Consider the following 19,945-nt stretch of genomic DNA (forward strand, 5'->3'; position numbering starts at 1 on the left):
TGAATTGTTTCATCTAGGTGCTGGTAATCTAATTACATCCCCTCACATGGCTTCTGTTGCAGCTGTACAGCGAGGTGTTTTGTCCACCGGTTCTCCACTGTCTCAGGGACATGCACAGTGATTGGGGTTCTCCAAAGTGTCATACGAATGCTTAAATGTATAATTTACTGGTGCTTTTACTGTGTATGCTTAATGAGGAAACTCAGCGGAGTAGAAAGAGTGATGGGTGCTATGAGTAGCTTTGAAAGTTTATGTTGTACATCAACAGAGAGGACCCACTCTGAGAAGCATTTGTCACTGCGGAGGAGCCCATCACCTCAGAGAGCCTCCCCACTGCCGTCACCCCAGGTGGTCTTTCTCAAGGACATTGTCTGCTACCTTTCCCTGCTGGAGAGGGGGACGCCTGAAGACAAGTTGGAGTGTAAGTGACAGTGATGGAAGTGTGTTTGTGTGTGTGGGTGTGTGGGGAGTATGATAGAGGTGGGAGCAGCTGACATGTGCAGTGTGTGTGATCTGGCCTCTAAAGCTAGCCTGCTAGCTCAGGTTGACAGAAAGTAAGTAATAAGGCTATTCCCTCCATCTGGCTGTGTCAACAGTGCCTTAGATACACCACTAACAGCTCCCTCAAAGGGCAGGTCAGTGACATGCTTAAGCCCCGCTGTGCCCAATTGACTTCTTTACTGTCTGTGGCTATATTGGCACTGACTAACAAGGCTAATCTTCTATTTAGTTCCTTTGCTGCGGTACAGTAGAAGCACTTCTTTAACCCAGTGGCCATCTGGATAGAGTCCAGGAATGAATGTTACAGCTTCCGAGAGCTACTAATTATCTGAGTCATCATGGGATCTCTGTTCTCTCCTTTCCCTCTAGTCATGTTCCGGCTGTACGACACAGACGGCAATGGGGTCCTGGACAGCTCGGTAAGTGGACTCCATTTGCTTTTGCATCTCCCTCGTGTTTCCTCTCCGTCTCTCTCAGCCTCTCCCTGTCTTTCCGTCTCTGTGTTTTGTTCCTTCTCTTTTCACTTTGTACACAGCAGCTCCAAGAATAGTAACCTCGACATTCAGTGACAGCCTTGTGTTTACATAAGATCATCTGTAATGGATCTCTTAAGTTTAATATTAGCCACGTGTCACAGAGATCACATAAACAGACAGATACAGGTTATACAAAGAGGGAAATACATAAAACATTCAGACTTTGTTTTACTTTGCATTTCATGTTCTGAACAATTCCGATAACATTGGCTAAAAAACATGTTCAGGAAAAGACTGGTATTTGCTCCGTGCTTGAAATGAGAAGCTATTCTAAAAGCTAAAATGATAGTTTCTCTGTCCTGTAAGTTATGCTTTGTCTTTACATAGGAGCTGGATCGCATCATTAATCAGATGGTGCATGTGGCAGAGTATCTGGAGTGGGATTCAACAGAACTACGACCGGTGAGCAAACACACTCCCAGTTGCAATAAAGTCTGATGGTGAACAGAAAGAGAAACATCTATAGAGGCCTCTATGCGAATGTTTATGCATCCTTGATGTCTCCCAAAACCTAAGCTGACACCCATAAAATGGATTTTAATTCTAAAAAGTAAAGTAAGGTTAAGACCCAGTGAGAACATATATCTAATTTACCGTGCTGTACACAATGTATAAAAACCACTTTATCCCACTTTATTCTGAGGTTTTCTGACATTTAGAGGGAATTATTACACTAACTCTGCATTTCAGTTGTGTTATATTTGCCTGATTTAAAATCCACTGTGGTGTACAAAATTACAGACATATGTATCATAGTCAAATACTTATGGGCTGAAGTGTACCTGTGTATCTTTAGATACTGAAAGAGATGATGGAAGAGATCGACTACGACCGAGATGGGACGGTCACCTTAGAGGAGTGGATCAGAGGAGGCCTCACAACCATCCCTTTACTTGTCCTGCTGGGCATGGATACGGTATGTGCTTGGAAAAGTGTATGTTTACTTTGTTCTTACAGTGTTTGAAAGCATTTCTATACTATTCTGGTGTTTTTGTATTGAACTGTAGGGTTCTTACTCACCTACACGAACTGTTAAGGTTTTAGATTTTAGACCAGGGGTCGGCAACCTTTCTGATGGCGAGTGCCATCTAAAATTTCCTCAGAAGTCAATGTGCCATATGATTGCATTAGCAATAAATTTAATAACACTCTATATTAACAGTTACACAATATATAGAACAACTTAATATAATTATATTTGTTCGCAGATGTTGGCAGCTATCAGCGAATAGTTATCAGCTATTTTGAAACAAAACAAAGACACTTTTTATCCATAACAAGAACTCCATAACAGCAAATGAACTGTACAACAGAAAATGCAAATGCTATTTATGGTCTCCTCACAACAATGATAAGAAAAATAAACTGGGCCAATATGGCATTTTTGTTAATACAGGGATACACATGTTAATGTGATCTCTGGTCTCCCACTCAGAGACACAGGTCTCTGTCCAGCATTCAGACAGCTGCCTGAGGACTCATGTGAGAGAAAATCTGCTCACACAGATATGTAGAGCCAAATACTGTCAATAAGGCCTCTGCAATGTTCTGAAGACAGTTCAACTTGTCAGGTAGTGATGGCCAGCAGGTGAAAATGCAACCTCCATGAACACGCACAGATATGGATTCCAGCTGCGTTTGTAGTTCTGCAAACTTTGACCCCCACAGAGTCAAGGTTTTTATTTCAATCAGCTGCATTCCAATGTCGCATTAACTGGCATTAACTCAGCCAGTTAATGCGAGACAAATCCAGCTGCTCATTAAAGCTTTCTGGTTTGATCAGTCTCGAGTCTACGAATGCTGATGCTGCGCTGAAGCATTTGAAGTGTCGAAATGTGGAAATTTCAACATCGCTTGAAAAAACTGCCAGCTAGCAACGTCCCTCTTACCGGTAGGCTAAGTTATTTTTAGCCAATTACAAGTTGAATCTGGTAGTTGGAGTTGTTAGCTAAGATACCGTCATTAAGAAGCGGCACAACTAATCTGTCTATGCAAGCTAATTTGCAATGTGCACCCCTGGCCCGGCCATTTGTTTTTTAATGCACCTTCTCAGATTAATTCACTGCATGTTGTGCCCGGGGCTGGACTGGGACAAAAAATCGGCCCGGGCATTTTGACTAAAGACCGGCCCACCAGGTATTAAAGCCATAAAGCCTTGGAATAAAAACAAATGCTGTTGTGACAGTGATGTACACTGTCTTGTTGGTCTATGTATGATTTCTATACATTTTACATCAAATGAAAACTTTGGTTGTAAGAGTCAGATAATTATTTATTAAAGCAAGACATTTTAAATAAGAATAAGAAAGAAAAGTATTTCTTTGTGCCCCCCTTTCCCTGTTAATGCCCTACTTGGCCCCCTTGGCAAAACTTTGCTAGACCCGCCCCTCCACAGTTACCAGCTGTCAGCTAGTTAGAAAAAGGATCCTGGTGTTATTTGTCTCTCAGAAACAGTTCATAACTTCAACTCATTCATGTCACCTAAAAGGTAAACCTGTTTCTCCATCACCTGTTCAGCTCTGATGATTCAGTAAGGACATCTCCTGGTTTCATCTTCATGTTTCCCTCTCACCACATATCCAAACCGACATCATGACCAGCAGCTTTACAGCTGTGGCTCCAGCAAACATCAGCTGATACTAGAAATTAATATTAAATAAATTCTAACAACAGCTGATCAAGCTTAAACGTGCTGCTGTTGTTTAGCGTGACCGCCGCTGGTTTCCTCTTTCTGGCGCAAAGTGGGCGATAAATAAACGAGAGAGAAAAGCCGATCAGCTGATCATTGATCAGTTTCATGATTGAAGTAGCAACAGGAGAGGGAGGGGAGAGAATGAGAGAAGAAGAGGCAGCTGCAGCGTGAAGACAGAATAACTCCAGCTTCTTTTCTTTCATTCTAGCTGAAGTACGGGACAAACTGTGTTTCTTTTCAGCTCAATACGAAACTCGTAATATTTTCTCTGAATATGGGACGATTCCATTTTTTACGGGACCGTTGGCAACTCTACTAACTAACCTTATGAATAAAATAAAGTTCACTATCAGTAACATCATAGCACCCACCTAGCTGTATAGAAACTCCGTCATGCTAGCTAGCACGCAGTACGAGTTATTGTAACTGACTGTAAAAAGTCAGCACAACGAAAACTACACCTAAACTTGGTTTATATCTGACCCAGATAGACTGCAGGTCATAACTTCTTACCTGAAGTTTAGTTCACCTGTTGCCTCAGGTCTCTCCTCCTCCTGCCTCCACTTTCCCTCATCCACCTGCTGGCCTCTGTGGAAGCTCCGCCATAGCCACCACCAAACAACCAAGTTATTTTTACACATCTGCCAGCATCTGGCCAATCCACCATCTTTCATTGTTTATACCGTTACTAAAAAAATAAAAAAAATAAAAAATAATAAAATCATGGGCCCATAAAAACGAAAAATCACCATAGTCCCACCGGGCAAATGCCCTCTGGCCAGTCATCAGTTAACCCTTCCCAGGGTTGCCGACCCCTGTTTTAGACTTTTCTCTTTATTGTGTGCACCTTAGTTGCAGATTGTGTAACAGTGTCACTTTCTGAAATCTAATATATCAAAATAAAGAAAACACATTGTATGTCCTTTGTCAATATCATTACACTACTCTTATTCGTTTCATTACTTTCGAGTTACTCCATAATTGACCTGGAACGCATAGTTACCATAGCTACAGTTCCACACATAAACAAAAATACCGATCCTAATGAGGATACACAATCAAAGATGAATCAAAGCAAAGATGAAAAGCAGTCCAAAGAGATCACCACAGTGATTCTCTACAGGTGGAAATGGAGACTACAGTGCTACAAGCCTGACTGCTAATCGCTGCCTTTGTTAAGATCAGATAAATGTAACCACCATAAAAGTTATTCCGAAAGGATACATTTTCCATAAAGAACAACAACATTTTTTTGCTCCAGGCTGTTAACGTGTTTTTTTTAAGATGCACGTTGGGCATTTTTATATAGGGATTACACAGAGACTGACTCTCTTTTGGAGCCAGCCTGAAGAGGTCTTTAGAAGATTTGCAGTTTTTGCTACTTCCACACTGGCTTCATTTTTCAGACATGGCCTTTTTCTTTCCTGGTTTTTCTTACAGGAGTATGTATAGATGCTAAATCAGTTATTCAGCAGAGAAAACATGCTGTATATCACTGAAATTAAGTGTTGCTCGAGTTTAGTTGGGATGGTCCCGTTAGGAGAATGAATCGTGTCCTATATTAATTTTCACTCTTGTTTTGTTGTCCTAGAATGTGCAGGAAGATGGGCAGCATGTTTGGCGTCTCAAGCACTTCAACAAACCAGCCTACTGTAACTACTGCCATACCATGCTGCTCGGAGTGCGCAAACAGGGCCTCTGCTGCTCCTGTGAGTCTCTGCACATTCCAACGTCTCCTTGTTGGTCTTTCTGCTTTTGCGTCTCCTGGTGTCCATTATTCTCCTGCTCTGACTTCCTCCTCTCAGCGTCACTGTCACTATGTCTTTGTCTGCTCTGTCTTCTGTTCCCTACAGCAGACTGAAATTTAGGCCGTTTATCTTGCCTGAGTGTGTCTGAGTCAGTGTTGTTTTCGATTAAAAGTCCTCACAGCCAGCATTAAAAACGCATTAATGATGCCATTATGTGTAATTTCATTATTTAATTCTCCCATGTTGGAACCGCTTCTGAAGGGCTGATGTTATTGTCACTGTTGATTGCAAGCACTTATAGATTGAAATGATCTTCAGTGTAGTTAACTTCTTATTAAATTCCCTGCCAGTCATGTTTTCAGTTAGAGTTACTGGACAAGACAAATAGGTTTAAGAAAGATTGTTTAACAATTCTGCAGCTTGTTTATGATATGAAGTAATTTTACCCTTGTTTTTTTTTAGTATGCAAATACACAGTACATGAACGCTGTGTGTCCAAAGACATCGCTGCCTGCATCAGCACCTACGCCAAGTCACGCAGACACACCAACGTAAGTACAATCAAAGGGTTCATTCTGCACACAGTGTTGCTGCTGGGTAATGAGACGGGAATACCGAGCAGCCTGTTGAGCAGATTCCTGCTGGCTCGTGGTCTCTTTTAAAAGAGCAGCGAGGATCATGGGATTGCCTTTGAGGTCATGTAAGGTTCTCTGTGTTTTAGCACTGACACGCTGAAGCAGTTGAGAATGATTACACTGACTCGGGTCACATGTTGATTATGCTTTGTAGAGCACATTTCCTTCCTTTTGGACTTATTAGAGCTTCATTGTAGCCTCGAGCAAAGTCTCTCTCTCTAATTATTAACTTAATATATTGGATTACCAATTAACTGTTTTGGTAATCTGTTTTTTATTTCCACTGTGAGCGCGTATTTTGTTTTCTCCATTTCAAAACTTTTGAACTGGAAAGGACTTTTCAGATCTGACATCTCTGAAATTGTTTGGCAAACCTCTGCTGACCATTGCTTCTACGAAACTCTGCCTCTCTAAGATGTTCTTTTTCTACCTGTTTGTGTTACTGACCTGTTGCCAGTTAACCTAATTCACTGCATACTGTTCCTCCAGTTGTTTCTTTTTAGTGCAACCTACTAATCCAGCTTTTTCTCATTTACGCAATTTCCTTAGAGATTATTAAAGTATTCTGATTCTAATTTTCTTCGACCCAATGAGAGTTCTCTTGAGAAACATTGTTGCCAACATTGTTGTTCAAATTGAGTTTTTAATGGCATGAATTTTTATTTTTAATTAAATGAATTAACTTTTTCTTTAAATTGTACATTTTCTGGGTTTAAACATTTGATATGTTGTCAGTGCTCTGTTGTGAATAGAAATAATGAAATGAAAAAAATAAAATGAAATTTGCAAAAATTGATAATAGCTTTTACAAGATTAAAAAAATATCTTACTTCATATCGTACTCACCTTATAGGACTTCAGTGACTGTATAATTTTGTGCGACTCATTTCCTCACATCTCTACAGCAGAGATGACTAATAGAACAGCAATAAGCACATGAATGGGAAATATAATTGACTGAAGTGCTTTGAAAAAAAATCTACAGATAGATACTGAATAGCAAACGTGACTATTAGTGGCAACTGTAAAACCACTGTTATCAGAGCTTTGCTGAGGTAACAAAACAAGTTTGTAATATGTGCAACAAGGTTTCAGCAAAATTCTTGAGGCTAGCAGAGATGCTTTTGCCTTTTAGCTTAAAAAATGTGCTTCATCTGTTAGTGTTATTACTGTTGCTCTATTCATGCATGTTTTCTCTTTAGATAAGCAGTGCTGAGGAGTACCAGCATTTCATAGCTGCTTTACATTTAGTAGATTTTTACATTGAAACCAGTTCTGCAATATTTTTAAAAGGTGTTCAGCAATATTTGTGAAATAAAATATGAATGAATTTGAACTAACATGAGCATGTACCATTGAATACAAAATTGAAAAGCATTAAATACTTGAATAAAAAATGTCCCATTCTCCTGTTGTTTCTCTAGGCTATGCAGCATGTATGGATGGAGGGTAACTCTCCTACCAAGTGCGACCGCTGTCACAGAAGCATCAAATGTTACCAGGGCCTCACTGGCCTGCACTGCGTCTGGTGTCAGATCACTGTGAGTCGCTGCCTTATATAAACTCAGATGAACTATTAACAGGAAACATTAATCTCTAGAAGTACACAGCAGTGTCAACACTGCCATACAGAGGAAGACAGCAGTAGATATAGACAAAGATGAAGACGAGGGAAAGGCTGCTTAGCTAAAGTGAAAGCAAAGTAAGCTCTAAAGCCTTAAGAACATGGATGACAGTTCCTTAAATAGAAAAAAATCAGAAGAACATAATTCAATTAAAGAAACGTTTGCACAGCCTAAATAGATATTTTAAGACAGGTAAGATAGTTTTAAGTGTTTGTGTTACTGTTGTTCTTTATTCCCTGTTCCTTTATAAAACAGTTTTTTACTAATTTTTTATGTGTTTGTGCAAATTTATTGTCTGACTTGCAAAAAGCTAGCAAGAGAAAGGTGGTATTTAAGGCTATTTTTACCCTTCACTTGGTGTACTTAATAATCATAATCATATATATTTTATTACCAGATGATAATTATTGATTGATCAGTCACTCTAATAGTGTAACTGGAGATGCATATGTATACAGGTATCTATATACTGATGGCAGTTTTATCCATAATAACATAAAGCTAAATATTAGTATAGTGTTATTAAAAGCAGTAATTATTTTAGCAGTGAAACTAATTAAAGTATCTGAAGTGCAGCTTGTACTGAGTAACCCCATGTACATTACTTCTCTTAGTATATACCTAATCCTTCTGCAAACTACTATCAGACAAACCGCAACATAACTGAAACTGTAATGTCTCCATAATGTGATACATGAATACACAGATCTTCATATATATTTTACTTGTCATTGCACTTCAGATCCTCTAGGTGTCAATGCTGACTTTGAATTTTCCTGACTATCAAAAACCCACAGCCAAAGCTCTCACAAATCTCTTGTATCGGTATTAAAGTCATCTTGCTCAGAAATACAAAGTGATATCTTATTGATTGGTCCTATATGACCTGTCAAACAATCAATACAGCCCATTAGTGAGAATGCCCTCAGAAGAATAGCTTTTCGTACTGGTAGTGTTTAACAGACTCAGTCTCACAGATGGATGACGCCCACAGTTCTTATGTTTCTGGCTTTCCTCTCTGTTGTAGCTCCATAATAAGTGTGCATCTAATGTGAAGCCAGAGTGTGATGGAGGAGCCTTGAGGGACCACACTCTGTTGCCCTCGTACATCTGCCCTGTCGTCTTGGTAAGAATGCATTTCTCTGTACGAGAGCGTGCATACAGCAAAAACTCAAATAGTTTTAATTCACCAGTTTAACATTTATTGGACTCTTCAAAAATCAATTTAACAAAAAATATGTGGTCAGAGTTTAGAAGTTTGGAGAAGTTGCTGCAGTTCTGTAGGTAAAAACAGACCTACTCCATAAAGGTGAGATCAAGCATTTGATCAAGCATTTGATCAAACATTTGCGGGTGGCTGTTGCTCAGGAGGTAGAGCAGGTCACTTACTGATCGGAAGGTTTGTGGTTCGATCCTTGGCACCTCCAGTCTGTATGCCAAGTAGCCTTGGGCAAGATACTAACCCCAAGTTTCTCTCCGATGCATCCATCGGAGTGTGAATGTCGTTAGAAAAGCTCAGTTTAGAGTTAGCACTTGTGAGAATGGGTGTGATTGGGTGTTGTATACAGCACTTTCAGTGCTCCGGGAGAGTAGAAAAGCGCTATATAAGAATCAGTCCATTTGACATGCAGCTACAGAGTACATTTAAGGAAAACTCTGTTCTGTGATGCATTCATTTACCTCATTTGGTCAGGTATCAGTTTATCAATTCATAACTTTTAGGTATTTATTTTCCTGTTGATATTGTGTCTCTCGCTCTTAAAGTGAAACTACCTTAAAAATTAGAGATTTACCTTTATGTAATCACCCATTTACAGACATAAACTCTCTCTGAATACAAGTAGTTAGATGTAATGTCACCACAGTGATGTCACCCATTGTGACATTCCCCATTCTAGTTTTGAAAGGTTACTGCATATCCACTGGTATCCTGACACCAGACAGGAGGCAAGTGTGACAGGAATAATGAGTTAATGCTGATATAATGCACGGCCATTATACATTTGCTATGTATGGCTATGCAGCTATTTCATGTTCTGTCTGAAATGACTGAATGTTTCCTAAAAACCTCCCTGTGGAGGTCCTGGAAGGTTAATCAAAGGAAGTCAGTGTTAAACCCCTCTGCCTCTACCTACCTCTGAGCAGTTTGATGGTTGACTGGATGAACATCAGAAAATAGATGGCAAAACTCGTGAAGCAACTGTGTTTGTGACAAATCGTTATTTATAAAACTTCCTTTTGTCACCGCATGGCTGAGTTACAACCTCCAAACACGTTCGTCTTTTTCACAATCAGCAAATATTATTAAAAGCAGTGATTGTTTTAGTGGTGAAAACAATTATTGGAGTATTTTTATGCTCCTCACTCTTTAATTTCTCACACAAATCCATAAGTGACAAACTGATACATATCAAGCTTGAGTGCTAGAGCACTTTCTGGAATCTGCTGAAGCCACTCTTCCAGTTTCAGGGTTAAAGCTTCTAATGATCACTACATCTATCACATCTGTAAACATCTGCTCCTGTCAGCCACCACTTGTTTGTCCAGCAACTGCTTGTCTGTCTGGAACTTAAAGTCCTACAGCACCTTAGCCCTGATGTTCCCAACTACCTTTGGTGGTGACTCCTATCAGGAGTTGGGGACTTCTAGTCCCCATGTGGCACAGATGTTCCCGCACACTATCTCAGCCACTTGGTCGCACCTTTCAGTGTACACTACCCCAGCTTGAATCTTAGGTCCTCGAGAGCATCTGCAGTTTGTGCCCTGACTGTATGATAGACTCCTGCATCTGTGAATCTGGTGCTGAGGGCCAGTTCTTATAAGAACAGGAAAGAACAGAGGCTCTGAATATATTCTGCCATGATCAGAGCCTCTGTTCTTTCCTTTACTTTGGTTCTTTTCGTGCCACTGGTAGAATTTCTTGATGTCAGCTTTTTCCTCTGTCTGTTGATGGTACATCCCATGCAGAGGCTTGGTCTTCCATCATAGTTCTTCCTTCCTTTTCCTTATCACCGTCTGTCTTTAGCTGTCTGAGGCACTCTTGGAGCAGCTCATCTTTGGGGGCTATCGTCCTGCTGTATTCATAGGTGCTTATTTTTTGCTGCTGAGTTGTGACTGACACTCAATAATCTTCGCCCTCCTACTGTCTGTTGCTCATAGAGCCTCAGGGTGCTGGACTTCAGCTGGAGACCTCTGTACATTCTGAGGAGTTGTTGCATCTCGACATTAGGAGCATCTGTCTCCTGTGGACAGTTTATTATTCCAGTATGGTATCTGATGACTGTTCGGTGAATGGCATGCCGTGATTGGAATCAGAATCCTGTGCTATTATTCCAAAGACACTAATGTTGCCACTGCGCTATCCAGCTGCTTTTTCATGGACTTGGACATTTAATTTGTATTTTGTTTTTAGTTTTTTTAGACACAGGTCGTACAGACTAGGTTAGGTACATTTGTCATTTTACAACTAAAATTTAATTTAATTTAATGAATGTGACCTGTACACAGTCAATCACTTCACCTTCATTCTCAGGACCGTCATTCTGGGGTGAAGCGAGGAGAGGGGGAATCACCTCCCAGCACCAGCCCTGATGACACCAATCAGACTTTTAAATTCTCCCCTGGAGATGGACAAGCACTCCAGGTATGCTGGCCGCTCACTCTGCACCTGTCATTTCTGCATGGTGTAAATAAAGCTGGTTAGCAGCTACCTGAATCTATCCTTCCTCTATCCAGATAACCCCGCTTCCAGGCACTCACCCACTCCTGGTTTTGGTCAATCCCAAGAGTGGAGGGAGACAGGGGGAGCGGTAAGTTACACTCACCCACAGGCCGACTCTCGCTTACCTCTTCGATTTATTAGACAGAGGTTATAAATCTCATTTGACATTTGAGATAAATAGTTAATATTTCATTAATCAAACGTAAATTCATTATCATTATTCTTTTATTTTTTGGAGTAAAATCTGAGGTATGTAATAGTCAGTTATTCCATTTAAAAACTAAACACTAAACAGAAATGAATCTGTCCCCTGCTGTGGCAAAAAGGACCCAAATGCAAGACTCGCAGACAAAGCAAAGTAAATTTCAAAAAAATTTAAGCACACAAAGTAACAAACGCAGACACTCTAGGACTGAAGGGAGACTGAAGCAGAAATCAAGAAATCAATCAAGATGATGAGACAGGTGGAAGTAAAACTGAAGGAAAAGCTCAAAAGACGGCAGAGGCATAAACAGGCATATACATGAATTCAATTACATTAATGCAACAAACATGCTCAGTAATTGCCAAACACATAAATGCCAACACTCAAGGAAGCTGGAGGTTAAAATTCCCGAGGAAATGCTTTAACAATGATCTGTATAAATAAAATGAGACGAGTGAAAAGTTACTTCATTAACACCAGTTTTCTTTGTTTTTCTTTAAACTAAGTTTATGACATACCTCTAAAGAAAACATCTGGCCCACGAGTTATCAGCTATAGTGACTAACTTGGCTTTCCTATAACACACAAGCACCTACTACAGCAAGTGTAGAACTTACCCACAGTGCATTTACTGCTCATAGCTTAGAGGGCTCTGTTAAATCAACCCCATCATTGAACAAGACAAAAGTGTACCACACCTGGTGCATGGACTTTTGTTACCTAAGCACCTCCCACTAATAATCCTGCTATTCTCAGGTCTATTCTCACTGTTCTTCTAGCAACCTGGGAATTCCATTATATTACAGGGGCTATACTGAACTGAGACACAAAGAAGTAAATACAAAACAATGCACAAAATGTAAATCATCAACGTGTAGTGGATAATTTCAAATAGGACAGTAATTTTAGGTTCTTATCCATACACTTCTGGTTGGGAGGTTTATTCTGCTGTCATGTGTTATATTATAGTGTTTCATGTTCACATTAAACATGTCCAGAGTTTCGCATAATGAAAGAATAAGGGGACAGTTGTCTCAAAGAAGCTAAAACAGCTTGTTTCAGACAGTACATGAATCATGGGGTCTCCCCCTAAAACTTTGATGTTTTATGATGTTTCTATTACAACATGATGACGTCCAGCTGTTAAGGCATAATTGTGATGTTGTAGGGTGTTAGACTGAGAAAATAATGTGATTTACAACTCTGTCCTTATGATATATTATTTGATATAGTTTCTTGGAATCTTTCTTTCAAGGTGAACCAACCCAAATTCTCATGTCCCTAAAGGCCTAATGTATTGTTACGAAGTTTGAAGACGATCAACCTTGACTGACCTTGGCCCCATTTTCACCTAGATATGATTAGCTTGAGGTGTTTTTGGTATCTACTGTCAGACAAAGTTTGAAAATTATATTTTGAAAACTGTGGACAGCAGGCTGCTATCAAACAGACAGAACCGATTACGTACTCCCCCCCTTCGGGGGAGAAAAGGAACTACTCTAGCATTATCTAATCTGGAAAAGATGACAAGAAGAAGAAGGACAAGAAGGACCCCTTTATTTGCATACTAAATACAACATGGATCTGGTGGCCTCATATACATGGACAAATTAGTTACACTCAAAGACTCCCGAGTTGAAATCCATAGAATGATTCCTCAAGAGCAAAATAGTAAAAAAAAACCTAGAACTTCTAGGAGGAAAAAAGGCTTTTTAAAACTTTACTTTGGGGCAAAGTCAGCTAACCTCTTCAGCATTCCTCTTTTTTTTTCTTTCAATTGGAATTGGCCGAGATAGGCCCCAGCCTACAGTGACCCTGAATTAGATAAGCAGTTAAGACGAATGTGATTTGACTGGTGATTCTATACATCCTTTCTATGTCCCACAACCAATGAAATGAAAGCTAATTTACAGAAAAATAGGTGCCCAGAGGCATTAGCAGGATGCTGAGACTAAAATCAGCTTTGATACAAGCTTTTTTGGAGCCATTATGAGAAAATGACAGTATTTTTACTTATGCCAAAGAGGGCGCCAACATTTCTTCACCTCCCTGCCAACGCTCTGAATGCTGTCATTTAAAGAGGAAGAGAGCTGTACAAGCTTTAAATTCATGTCTCCATTGTCTCATTGTACCCCACCTAACTCACAAAAGCCTGTGGCTCTCCCCCAGTTTGATACATTACCATAGCAACGCACTCTTTTGTTACAATTAGAAAGGAAATTATTATCTATTAATAGAACAAATAAACAGTTTAAGCAGGAAACCAGAGACTGAGGCTGCTATTTATGTCTGAGTTCAGTTTCATCTTTATTATGAGTGATGACTGCAAGCGCTGCACGAGTTGTAAAAGCTTCTCTTCTACCCAGAGACGTGTCAACAGATAGGATAGAGAGCTTAGGCACTTATTCACTAGCTGATATAAATATACTGGTACACACAGTAGAAGGATATTAGAAGCCTGTAAAACTGCTTTTACTGCACACATGAACATGTTGGCGAAGGCTTTAATGAACATGTAACGTAACTTCCACGAGGTTGCATGAAGCTGCCTTGTCAATGAGCAGCTCACTGAAAACGCTTGTGAACGCAAAAAGATGACTGTCCAAATGAAGGGCATGCAAAAAAAAAAAACCTGTACCTTTCCTGCAGAACATGGGACACTGATTCAGAGCAATCAGATGTGTGTGGAGGTTGCAGAAGTCATATAACATTCTAAGTTAAATACATGTTGTCATGACTTTTATATCACCTCGATTGTATACCATTGCATAAAAGTGAAAACTTGAGATCTTCATATCATACACATTTGTTGACAAACGAATGATGTGCATGCATTTTGTAACTCTAAAAACCTATGAAAAACAGTATATATATATATATATATATATATATATATATATATATATATATATATATATATATATATATATATATATATATATGCAGCTGTCCCAGCAGAGTTATACTCGACTAAGCTACCCTTGTCACGGTTTGCCAGGGCAAGCCGTGGGGGATGTTGGAGAAAGGACCCAAACGCTGGACTTAGTGCAATGAACAGTGCATTTATTTACAGTGGGGGGTAAATGTACACCACGCAATAGGTCTCCAGAGTGCTCCCTCAACTCCTGTGTTGTGCCTTCTCTCAAGTGCTGGTATTCCGTGCTCTCTGCTCCCGTGCCTACGCACACCCTGTGCGTCCTGCAGTCCCGTGTTCCGCTCTCCTGAGGAAAAAAACAACAGACACCGCCGTTATGGCACCAACTCCAGCAGGCATACCCTGACCAGTACTTTAAACACTGACATGGAGTCTAACTCAACGATCCTGCGCCGGAGGAAGCTCCATCGCTCTGTTAAGTAGCTCCCCCGACGAGCCTGATCAGAAGCAGGTGTGTGAGAACCTAGGCGTGACCGGCAGCCGGCAGGGCCACACCCCTCAGGCCTGCAGGTGGCTGTCCTCCATCCTTCAGCCACACCCGCAGACACCCACACGTACACACACACACCAGCAAGGAACACAAGAGCACAGTGCAGCAAACATACATCCAATACAATAACAATAATAATGGTCCACACTGCTCACGGACCCCGAGTCCCCGGAACCGGGTCCGTGACAGTACCCCCCCTCTAAGGGTCGACTCCCGACGACCCTAAAACAAAACCACAAAAACCAAAAACCACAGCACAACCAACCCAGGGTGGGTGGCGGGGGGTCCAGGACGGAGGGCCCCAAAACCTCTCCGCTAAACAGCCACCACAAAGCAACAAAAGAAAAACACAGTTCAACAGTCCAATCCCCCGGTCCGGTGGCAGCAAACACAGTTCTGCCGACCGACCCGCAGGACGGCAAAACAAGCGGGACCTGCTGTGGGTCAGGCAGTGGCGGCAAAACAGTTCAGGTGGCCTACCTCTACCCCCTTGATGGAAACGCAGCAGCTCCGGCGGGCGGCCACGGGTCCGGCAGCAGCGGCGGAACGGTTCTGGTGGCCTGCCACGGGTCCAGTGGCGGCGGCGGCGCTGCTCCTCCGGCGGCTTGCCCCGGGTCCGGTGGCGGCGGCGCTGCAGCTCCGACGGCCTGCCACGGGACCGGTGGCGGCGGCGCTGCACCTCCGGCGGCTTGCCACGGGTCCGACGGCAACGCCACTGCTCCGGTGAGCAACAGCGAGGAGTGGCACATGGCCTATGAAGCGCTGGTCGCTGACGTGGACGCGCGAGACGTGGGCAGCGTGGAGGGCGCGCTAGACGCGGAGGTCCCCCTGACTCACTGACCTCCAGTTCTGGCTGAGCGAGTCCCTCCAGACCTCCGAGCTCCTCCGGTGTCAGCGCGGGCTCCACAGGCTCGCTGAGCTCCTCCCGCTCACCGATCTCCAGCTCCGGCTCGCCGAGCTCCCCCGGCTGCGGCGCAGGCTCCTCCCGCTCGCCGAGCTCCTCTGCTGGCAACGCCGGTCGCTCCGGCTCGTTGAGGTCCTCCAGCAGCGGCGCTGGCTCCTCAGCTGGTGGCTTGCTGAGCTGCTCCTGCTCCGGCTCGCTGAGCTCCTCCGGCAGCGGCGCTGGCTCCTCCGGCTTCTGCTCGCTGAGCTGCTCCTCGGCAGGCAGCGCGAGCTCCTCCGGCTCGCTGAGCTGCTCCGGCTCTCTGAGCTGCTCCGGCTTCTGCTCGCTGAGCTGCTCCTCGGCAGGCAGCGCGAGCTCCTCCGGCTCGCTGAGCTGCTCCGGCTCGCTGAGCTGCTCCTCGGCCGGCGGCGCGAGCTCCTCCGGCTCCCGCTCGCTGAGCTGCTCCTCGGCCGGCGGCGCGAGCTCCTCCGGCTCCCGCTCGCTGAGCTGCTCCTCGGCCGGCGGCGCGAGCTCGGCCGGCGGCGCGAGCTCCTCCGGCTCCCGCTCGCTGAGCTGCTCCTCGGCCGGCGGCGCGAGCTCGGCCGGCGGCGCGAGCTCCTCCGGCTCCCGCTCGCTGAGCTGCTCCTCGGCAGGCGGCGCGAGCTCCTGCTCCTCCGGCTCGCTGAGCTCCTCCGGCTCGCTGAGCTCCTCCGGCTCGCTGAGCTCCTCCGGCAGCGGCGCTGGCTCCACCAGCTCGCTGAGCTCCTCCGGCTCCTGCTCGCTGAGCTGCTCCTCGGCTGGCGCGAGCACCTCCGGCTCGCCGGGCTCCTGCTCGGGCAGCGCGAGCTCCTCTGGCTTGCTGGGCTCCTGCTCGGGCAGCGCGAGCTCCTCCGGCTCGGGCTGGGCAGGTCCGGGTGGCGACATAGCAGCCGGTGAAAAAGATGGCAGAATGGCGGCTGCAGGCAGATGAGACGACGGCGGTGCTACAGCTGCCGATGGTGAAGCAGCGAGTGGTGTGGAGACCGCTGAATGAGGCGACGCTAGCAGTACTGTTGGCCGGCTTGCAGCAGCGTCAGCGGTGTCACCACCCACTGTAAACAAAAAAGCAGATGGGGTGAGAAATGAGAAAGTGTCCTTATTACTCACCACAGCCGTCTCTTGAGATGTCCGGGAGGTTGGCTGCGGTGAGGAATGCCGGCGGCGCGAACGCCGTTTCCGGGTAGACGACGGGGCCGGCGTGTCAGGCTGAAGAACTTCAGGCTGGCCGAGTGGGGGGGCAGCCTGGATCGGAGAGTGGAGGTGAAGGGTGTTGAGCAGGAATTCCGCCACAATCGGAAAAAGATTGTCCAACACCCAGGGAAAACAAGTCAGTGTTTCCTGCAACCGCTTCTCCACAGCGCAACGTAAAACCTCCGCGTGCGCTTCCAGCCACAGGTCACACAGACGATTTACTTTGTCTGTCACCTCCCTCCTGAACCTCTCCGAAAAGTCCGCTGGGTCCATCTGGCAGGATCGTTCTGTCACGGTTTGCCAGGGCAAGCCGTGGGGGATGTTGGAGAAAGGACCCAAACGCTGGACTTAGTGCAATGAACAGTGCATTTATTTACAGTGGGGGGTAAATGTACACCACGCAATAGGTCTCCAGAGTGCTCCCTCAACTCCTGTGTTGTGCCTTCTCTCAAGTGCTGGTATTCCGTGCTCTCTGCTCCCGTGCCTACGCACACCCTGTGCGTCCTGCAGTCCCGTGTTCCGCTCTCCTGAGGAAAAAACAACAGACACCGCCGTTATGGCACCAACTCCAGCAGGCATACCCTGACCAGTACTTTAAACACTGACATGGAGTCTAACTCAACGATCCTGCGCCGGAGGAAGCTCCATCGCTCTGTTAAGTAGCTCCCCCGACGAGCCTGATCAGAAGCAGGTGTGTGAGAACCTAGGCGTGACCGGCAGCCGGCAGGGCCACACCCCTCAGGCCTGCAGGTGGCTGTCCTCCATCCTTCAGCCACACCCGCAGACACCCACACGTACACACACACCAGCAAGGAACACAAGAGCACAGTGCAGCAAACATACATCCAATACAATAACAATAATAATGGTCCACACTGCTCACGGACCCCGAGTCCCCGGAACCGGGTCCGTGACAACCCTAAGGCAAAAAGTTTATACTCATTAGGGAAACGTGGTGATTTTGTGGCAACATCATGCAGTTCATTTACATTTTTATTTATTTAGAACAACCACAGTAGTCAGATGGTGGTTTATATTTTAAAGCAATAATCCTAAATATTAAAGCAATTATAAGGTTTCCTGTGAATGAGCACTTGGCAACAGTGGGAAGGAATAACATTCTTTTAAATAAGAAGACCGTAGAAGACCACCTACAACAAACATGACAAAATACAAACTACAGGAAAGACGAGACAGACGTTAATGACATGTAGCAGTGCATATAAACACATGGGGAATGAGAAGAAGAAAGCCAGTACAAAAATCTTAAGACCAATGGCCCGATTGGTTTCACAGTCCAGACCATGTGCGTAATTTCTAAATGTGGTAATCGGGCTTATGGCCTGATCATTGATGGTTTTCAATTAATTCGTAGGGCATGAGAATTTATGAAAGAACCAAGCTGATAAAATGTCTTTAGGTAGTCTTTGTGTTTGTTTTGCTGTTCAAAATCTGTTATCCCTGACAGATTGCATCCACGAATTTATAGACTAATCCAGCAGCACGTGGCACACCGCAGAGCTGCAAAATTCTTGTATTTCATAATCTGCGTAATTTGAGCACTCATATAAGGCTGGTGTGTAATTACCATATTAACACTATAAACTGTCCTCCTTCTTTCCTCTTCAGGGTACTTAGGAAGTTCAGGTACCTGCTAAACCCGAGGCAGGTGTACAGTCTGGATCAAGGAGGGCCGATGGTAGGGTAAGTCTGCTGTGTTCATCTCTCTTTCCTGTGCAGTGGTAGTGGCTAGGTGAAGTTGCAGTAAATTGTGAACCCTTAATGACTTAAAAAATGAGCTGACTCAAGTTCTAAGATAAAGACTACCCAATTAAATAAAACAAAGATACTACATGGGATGTTAATTTATTGAGGAGAAGTATGCTGTATTACGTGTGTGAGGGAAAAACCATGTGAACCTTTGGGTGACCCCTTTTCTATTGAGATTCTTTTCATAGACAGACATTTTCCTCTGGTACAATTTGGAATTAATTGTTCTGCACATGATGACAAGCTGTCCTGGCACAGGTGGCAGCAAACACAAACCATGATGCTACCACCACCGTGTTTCACAGATGGAATAAGGTGCTGATACTGGATTACAGTTTTTTTTTCTTGTCCCAAACAGAATATCATTAATCATAAACCAGAAAGTTTATTTGTTTTTGTTTTATTCATGAATTTCCTAGTTTCCTGGGGCTATACTATTTGGAATTAACATGTTCCCCTTGTGCTTGTGTGGATTTTGTGCATGACAAGCAAGTCAGGTTAATTGGGGATTCTAAGCTATGTGAGAGTGTGAGGCTGTCTGTCTCACAGTGTTAGCCCTGTGATGGGCTCTCAACATTATGCCCCATGTCAGAAAGGATATGCTTTAGTGCCTAAAACCAGCACCAGCCCATTAGAGCATACCAACAAAAGAGAAACAATTAAACTCCTATTTTTTCAGCCGATATGATAGTTTGAACTAAAGCTAGTAGTATCCTCTGTTTTTGGGCTGAGTCAGGAGTTTATATTTCAGGATAAAAAGAGCATCATGAATATGAAATAGAAACATAAATTGTTCAGTCAGAGCGCTGTGCTGGGAGACCACCTCCTCCTGTCATGTTAGACTAACCTGCTGGAGGTCAGTGAAGGGGAATGGGGACACTGCGTTACTGCCGCGCTGTGCATTTGACCTCTTGACACTCACATGCGTTCCTGCATTCGTCAGAGCTGAGCACAACTTGTACTTTGAAATGAAT

The 19,945-nt window shown here is 43.8% G+C and overlaps 2 protein-coding genes across 6 annotated transcripts in view; one reads left to right on the forward strand and one right to left on the reverse strand.

Moving 5' to 3' along the window:
* The window catches only part of dgkg (diacylglycerol kinase, gamma), a 149,333-nt gene that overhangs the window by 56,192 nt on the left and 73,196 nt on the right, over positions 1–19,945 (forward strand). For all 4 annotated transcript variants that reach the window (XM_084908675.1, XM_084908676.1, XM_084908677.1 and 1 more), the window contains 11 exons: positions 269–421; positions 871–920; positions 1,365–1,439; positions 1,834–1,953; positions 5,321–5,438; positions 5,940–6,028; positions 7,537–7,653; positions 8,765–8,863; positions 11,270–11,380; positions 11,473–11,546; positions 18,831–18,905. In XM_084908675.1, coding sequence (XP_084764801.1) covers positions 269–421; positions 871–920; positions 1,365–1,439; positions 1,834–1,953; positions 5,321–5,438; positions 5,940–6,028; positions 7,537–7,653; positions 8,765–8,863; positions 11,270–11,380; positions 11,473–11,546; positions 18,831–18,905 — 1,081 coding nt within the window. The remainder of the gene's footprint in view (positions 1–268; positions 422–870; positions 921–1,364; positions 1,440–1,833; positions 1,954–5,320; positions 5,439–5,939; positions 6,029–7,536; positions 7,654–8,764; positions 8,864–11,269; positions 11,381–11,472; positions 11,547–18,830; positions 18,906–19,945) is intronic.
* On the reverse strand, positions 14,651–18,112 carry LOC146371010 (uncharacterized). 2 transcript variants are annotated; one of them, XR_014797208.1, is made up of 2 exons: positions 14,965–18,112; positions 14,651–14,884 (listed from the first exon to the last, which is right to left on the reverse strand). XR_014797208.1 is itself a non-coding variant. In XM_084908680.1 (2 exons), the coding sequence occupies exon 2, from the start codon at positions 17,472–17,474 to the stop codon at positions 15,288–15,290; it is 2,187 nt and encodes a 728-aa protein (XP_084764806.1). In that variant the 5' UTR covers positions 17,475–17,728; positions 17,808–18,112; the 3' UTR covers positions 14,651–15,287. The 2 variants fall into 2 exon arrangements, 1 of the variants encoding a protein (XP_084764806.1); XM_084908680.1 differs by having other exon boundaries at positions 14,651–17,728; positions 17,808–18,112.

Source organism: Perissodus microlepis, chromosome 16, assembly GCF_051167445.1.
Source record: "Perissodus microlepis isolate ML-2025 ecotype Zambia chromosome 16, ASM5116744v1, whole genome shotgun sequence".
In the NCBI taxonomy this organism is placed as follows: domain Eukaryota; kingdom Metazoa; phylum Chordata; class Actinopteri; order Cichliformes; family Cichlidae; genus Perissodus; species Perissodus microlepis.

Coding starts and splice junctions, on each gene's coding strand:
- LOC146371010 (XM_084908680.1), bottom strand. CDS start 17,474: ATGGACCCAGCGGACTTTTCGGAGAGGTTCAGGAGGGAGGTGACAGAC.